The sequence below is a fragment of the Nannospalax galili genome, unplaced genomic scaffold, assembly GCF_000622305.1.
Source record: "Nannospalax galili isolate Female #2095 unplaced genomic scaffold, S.galili_v1.0 scaffold3124, whole genome shotgun sequence".
Classification (NCBI taxonomy): Eukaryota; Metazoa; Chordata; class Mammalia; order Rodentia; family Spalacidae; genus Nannospalax; species Nannospalax galili.
Genome location: NW_008350337.1, coordinates 7,463 through 14,010, shown reverse-complemented (window position 1 = coordinate 14,010; position 6,548 = coordinate 7,463). Strand labels below are relative to the sequence as shown.

Here is a 6,548-nt window from a genome sequence, read left to right as displayed (position 1 = left end):
TTTCTAATTTTTCTGTCTTAATCTGTCCTTATCTCAGACACCTGGAGCTGTCAAGTCTAAGCGCATGGGAGTAGGAAGCATTTGTGTCTTACAAATTCTCCATCAGGGAAGTAAAGAAACTGTCAACTCATTCCACTTAAGTAAACACGTTATGACATCATTTCCAGGAACTTTCCTTTTATTGAATGCTGAATTTAAGCCTTGGGATTGAGAGCACATAAAATAAACACAAAGATGAAAGAATCCCTAGAGGTTAGTTTTTTTTTTTTTTTGGTCTTTTTGAGAGGGTCTCCCTGTAGCCCCAGCTGTCCTGGAACTCAGTATGTAGACCATGCTGGCGGTGAACTCAGAGATCCGCCTGCCTCTGCCTCCCGAGTGGTGGGATTAAAGACGTGCTGGGATTAAACGTTAGCTTTTTTTATTCTTTATCTAATTATTATTCCATAGCCAATTAAAATTGTACCCTTTAGTTACTTACAAGGCTAAGCAACACGCAAGCCAATTATAAAACAGCAATGGCTAGTGCTCAAATGGAGTTGGGGAAGGTACATTAAGAAAAGAGCCGGGTGTGGTGGTGCATGCCTTTAATCCCAGCACTTGGGAGGCAGAGGCAGGTGGATCTCCGTGCGTTGAAGGCCAGCCTGGTCTAGACAGTGAGTTCCAGGACAGCTGGGGCTAGAGGGAGATCCTGTCTCAAAAAGACCAAAAAAAGAAAATAGACAAAAGATAAACAAATGGGTAATATGCTCATGAAAAATATTCTCCATCATAAATCAGGAAGGAAATGTAAATCAGAATCACAAGAAAGTACTTCACACCCAATACAATGGCAGCAATCAAAAACAGAGACGAGTGTTGGCAAGGAAAGAGATTGGAACCTTGATGCGCTGCTGATGGGAATAGAAAATGACCCAGCCACTTTGGAAATCACACTGGCAGTTCCTCAAAAGAGTTATTAACATATGACCCAGCAATTCCACTCCTAGGTGCATCGCCAAGAGAAACCAAAACATGTACACAAAAATGTGTATGCAAATATTCACAGCAGCACATCTGTTTCCAAAAAGCATCAATAGCCCAAATACCTATTCATTAATGGGTAACGTGGTACATCCGCACAAGGGATTAACACTTGGCAATAAACAAGAATGAAGTACTGATATAGCCCACAACACTGACGAGCTGGGAAACATTTCGCTAAAAGACACCAATCACAAAATATATCGTATGAGTCCATTTCTATGAGATACTCAGGACAACTCCCTGGACACAGCAGCTGTTTAAGTTTGGAAGTTTAGGGGGAAACTTCTTTGGAGGCATTAAAAAAAAAGAAAAAAAATTTTAATTGCACTAACGGGCCAGGCATGGTGGCACATGCCTTTAATCCCAGCACTCCGGAGGCAGAAGTAGAGCTCTGTGAGTCTGAGGCCAGTCTGGTCTACACAGCAAGTTCCAGGTCAGCTGGGGCTACAGGGAGACCTTGTCTCAAAAAAGACAGAAAAAAAAAAAAAAATGCAGTAATGGCCATAGTTTACAAATACACCAAAACCTGTGAGTTAACAGTATGTGCTGCATCTCCATAAGACTGGTGACAAATTTAAAGCTAGAAATAACCAATAGACATAAAACTCTACACAAATACTAATAATAACTTAAAAGTTTTTAAACATTTTCATAATGAACTCTGAATCTGTGCATGCACATGTCAAAGACCAACACTAAGTATCTTCTTTAACTGCTTTCCACCTTATTTTTTTGAGACAGGGTCTCTCACAGAACCTGGAGTTCACTGATTCAGCTGGACTAGCTGGCCACAAAGCCTGAGGGATCCTCCTGATCCCTCCCCAGCACTAGGATCCCTCCCCAGCACTAGGATTACAGGCATCACTCACCCACTGCTGTACCTGGCTTTCTATGAGAATGCGGGTATCCAAACTCAGGCCCTCAGAGATATCGTCCCCTCAGCTCCAAATACCAGCCCCAGCCCCCTTTTGGAGACAAGGTTTCACTATGTAGCATAGGCTAGACTGGAACTCCCAATTGATCCTCCTGCATTAGCCTCCTGAGTGCTGGAATTATAGGCTTTGCACCACCCTACCCAGCTTGAATTTCTTTTCTCTTGGGGAAAAACAATACATATACTTCTTAAATGATAATCACCCATTGGAACATAATATGTGGAAAAAATGTAGAGTCAAGAAATGCTGGAATAGTCAAACTTGAATCAATTCTGAGAGAAGGTTGACAGTGCTGAGCCGCAGTGACACTCTAAAACTTAAAATTAACAAAGTAAGGTATTTGAAATGAACAGGATAGCAAAGTCTTTCCTCCAGATACAATACAGTGTGTTAAAGATATCAGTACTTGGAGCTGGAGAGATGGCTCAGTAGTTAAGAGCACTGACTGCTCTTGTAGAAGACCTGGGTTCAAATCCTAGCGCCCACATGGCAGCTAACAACTGTCCGTTAACTCCAGTCCCAGGGGATCCCACAGCCTCTTCTGTCCTCCTCGGGCACTGCACAACATGGGTGCACTTACCTACATGCAGGCAATAAATGCATACACATTAAAAAAAAAAAAAAGAAAAGATATCAGTACTCATAGGCCAGGTATGGTGACATATACCTGTAATTCTAGCACTTAGGGGGTTAAGGCAGGAGGACTGTGAATTTAAGGCCAGTCTAGGTTACACAGCAGGGGCCCTGTTTCAAAATAACCACCACCAAAAAAAAAAAGCACCAGGACTCATTAAGTTAAAATGGAAGTGGTCCTACAAAATTACCAATGACAGAAGTCTAAATTCTGCAATTAACTGCTTTCTCCTAGACATCATTAAAGTTCAGTTGTGGCAAAGGGCCATGCTGGAGCCTAAGGCTGAGACAACAGTGTTAAATATTGGTGTTTAAACTAAACGCACCTAGTAAAGCCCTTATCAGGTGAAGGTGATATGGCTGGGGGACTATTACATTAATGTTAATTTCCATCTTCTTTATTTCAAGGAATTCTGTTGGCCTCCAGACTATATTTCCTAAAGTCTAATTTTAAATATATTTGAGAAAGTCACTTAAAACAGCAAAAAGTAAAATGGGCCCAAATCATGATCTCGCAAACTCAAATTCAATTCAAATTAATAAGGGTTTGTTTATAACCCACTTCCTCAGGAACCTCAGCAAACCAGGGATGTGCCAATCATGGCTAAGACAGGGCTAAGGAAGAAGATGCAGCTGGCTAGCTGGCTAACAGATAAAAAATTCATTCACTGGGAGAAAAAAACAAAAACAAAAAATTACTTTGAAATAAATAGACTTGACATCAATTAGAAGAGAATGGATGTCACCTTGCTATTATTTTCCTGTTTACTTATTACATTCATTTTCTTTTTCACTTCTGATTGATAAATGACAGGCAGATGAGGCTGCAAATCCTCCGGTTGTGCAAGTAGAGAGTAAATGAAAACACAAAATAAGTCAGTCCTGGAAAAATACAACAAAACTAGAAGGCTCACCAGGCAACAGTGTATTTGTTTAAATTTCTCACCTCTAAACCCTACCATTTATTTCCCCCTGAACTTTTTGGTGTAAATAGCCTCCTAGCCCAAATTTTATTCCTAACATTCCAAATGCTGACGTGTTTCCTGGGCCACTCCTTTCCTAGTAGTAGTTCTTTAAACTAGAGGCCTTGGAGATTGCATCCCAGTTGTTTTGAATCATTCATAATCATCGTGGACAATCTGTTCTTATGGGTGTCCCCTGTCCCTATAAAGATGACACTGAGTTTGCTGAAGTCATTTTTACAACGCCGACACATATTACACTTTTAGTTCTTACTAAGTTCGGATGGTTTTAAAGTTTGGGGCCTTAAGGATCCTGATAGCTGTGATCAACTCTGACATTATTAGCGTACATCTCTTCACCAAACCGCTCTCTCAAAGTTATATAACGTTTGTTCTCCGTCCAACTTTTCCCAACTCCCAGAAAAATTAGGTATTTTTTAAACCTCCCGGCCTCCATGCTCAGCAAACGTGTTGAGCCTCTACTTTCCACACATGCACCCATATTCTCATCAAACTAAAACAAGATTTTAAAAGAAGGACTGAAGGGGGAGGGCACGAGGGACAGTGCTGTGTGCACCCTGGGTGTCTAGGGTCCCAGCAACAAAGTTGGAGTTCCGTTGAGGGCTGCACGCTTTTGCCGCAGACACCGCTCGGCTTATCCCAGTTAAAGGAACCGAAGGTAAAGTAGGGTGAAGGTAGCACCAGGCTAGGAAGCCGCTCCTTCCCTCCCGTCTTCCAAGAGCTGGCCTAAAGGGCAAAGGCCCATGTGTGGGAGACCTAATGGGGAGTGAGGGATAATGGCAGCGTCGTGGGGTCGCGGGGAACGAGGACACTGGAGAGGTTGGGGCACAGTAGAGCGCTGGGGACCCGCAGAGCACAGGAGAGCGGAACTGTCTCGATGGCCTCCTGGGTCCTTTCCTTCCCGCACCCTGCGGTTCCCCGAAGTCCGAGGCCGGCGGATCCGAGACTTCCAGGAGTCGGTTCCTCCCCCGGGGCGCGGCCCTCCGGACGTACCCGTCCCGGGCTCCTCCACTCACCCCCGCGATCTCCTCGGCAGAACATTCCAGCAAACTGTGGTCGAGGGCCTGCACCTCTGGCTCCAGCTCCGACGCCATCTTCCCTCTTCCTCCCTGGCCGCGGTCGCCTTCCCGCGGGCCTCAGCCTCACCTCTGCTCCAGCAGCCGCGACGGTCGCCCCTCCTCAGGGGCCCGCAGTCCCGGCCAGTCAGCGCGACCGCGAGCCGAGCAAAGCGTAGGCAGCAAAGCGGGGACGCGAACCCGCAGCACGGACGGCGGCCGCCCGCGCTCGCGCCCGGGCTCGGAGCCCAGAAGTTCAGTCGCCGCCTCGTCCGTGACCTGGGGAAGGACACGGAGAACCCCAGGCCTGGCACTCCGGATGGCCACTACCGCGTCCCACGCCAAGAGAGGAGCGAAAATACCCGGGAGGGGGTAGCAAAGCACTCTGGGTGTTGTAGTCGTTCCCTGCAAGGCCGGGGAGAGACGTGGAACCCATACTAGGATGCCGCGCGAGAGCATCATGGGAGTTGTAGTTCACCTCCTGGCGGAAGCCTGTAAAGCGACGACAATCTGGATTCCTGGCGAGGGGATTGACGCCGAAGAGCAAAATAACGTGGGAACTGTCGCTTTATTCCCTTACTCCCATTTACTCATTTCACTTTTTGTGACCCTTCCCCCCCAGCACCAAGAACAATGCCTGGCGTGCGACAGACACCCAGTTGCCTGTCAAAGTCTGACCTCTGACAAGCCCTCAATAATTGTCAAAAGAATGAATGAAGCACGCGGTCTATTCCTGAGGTTCTAATGCCTTGTCATCCTCTTCTAGTCATCGAGCTTCAATAGTACTGAGGGTTTTGAAAGTTCTAAGACATGGTTTTTCAACTTCGCCAGCAATTGAAACTTATTTTTTCAGTCTTGATGCAAAAGGCAAGGAATCCAAAAAAGCCAATTTAAAGATTTACTCTTGGAGTTTCAGAGTGGAACCTCCGAGGAGACTCTGGCTTACTTCCGCGTCCAGCCCGGGGCTTCCTGCGGCTGCGCGGAAGGAGGGCCAGGGAGAAGAGCTGGGACTGCCATTGTTTTGCAGTTTCTGAAAGCTTACTTAAGGCAAAACTTTAGGGTCTAAGGCAGGAATGGCAGGCCACAAGTCAAAGGAAGAGTTGCTAGATATTTTTCTCCTAAGCTGTTTTAAGGAGTTTATTCTGACATCTGTGTTCAGTACTTGTTTTTCTCTAAAAGCAGATGGATCAGTCTGTGATGGACATGTATTTAAATGCGTTTTAAATTATCTTCAGATGACCAGACGCTAGTTGCCCTTTAGAAAGAGGCTGATAATTTTGTTATTGGAACTATTAGAGTTAGGGACTGGGCCTGGCAGTCCTAACAAACTAGGCTTGGGCATTTGTTCTTTATAGGACACTTAAAGATAGAAGCAATAGTGAAAAGCAGAGAGATTTCAGTTTGCACACAAACACACAGAAACAAGTGCGCGCGCCCATCTATCTTTAGAGTCCTGATGTGAGGTTTAGGTTTAAATAGAGGTCAAGAGGTACACATAACTGAGTAGTTCTGGATAAGGTGTGGTCCCATCCATCACTGACCCTTCATTGTCTCAGCTCCAGTCTCTCCCACAAGGTGGTTTGACAAGTTGTCAGAACTCTGGGATACCAGGCTCCCAAACCTTTTCTTTTACTCAACATGAAATTCCAATTCTTTGGGTTCATTGTCTTAATAGTGTGGTAGCCAAAAAGGACATAAATGTCTCATTAGCTTGCCTTCATTCTATTTATTTATTTTTATTTTATGTGTATGAGTGTTTTACCTGCATGTATGTTAAGTGCACCTGTGTTGTACAATGCTCAAAGAGCCCAGAAGAGGGCATTAAATCCCCTGAAGTTGGAGAGGGTTGTGAGTCGCCGTGTGGGTGCTGGGAACCAAACCCAGGTCCTCTGCAAGAGCAGCCAGTGCTCTTAGTGGCT

General features: G+C 45.4%; 1 protein-coding gene across 1 annotated transcript in view; it reads right to left on the bottom strand.

Annotated features, from left to right (window-relative positions):
• Window positions 1-4,967, bottom strand: part of LOC103745653 (E3 ubiquitin-protein ligase UBR2-like) — a gene marked incomplete at its 3' end in the record, with an annotated part of 20,340 nt that extends 15,373 nt beyond the window's left edge. Inside the window, exon 1 of the mRNA XM_008847593.3 lies at window positions 4,591-4,967. Within this exon, the coding sequence (XP_008845815.1) occupies window positions 4,591-4,668 (78 nt within the window). The remainder of the gene's footprint in view (window positions 1-4,590) is intronic.
• Window positions 4,968-6,548: the final 1,581 nt, after the last annotated feature.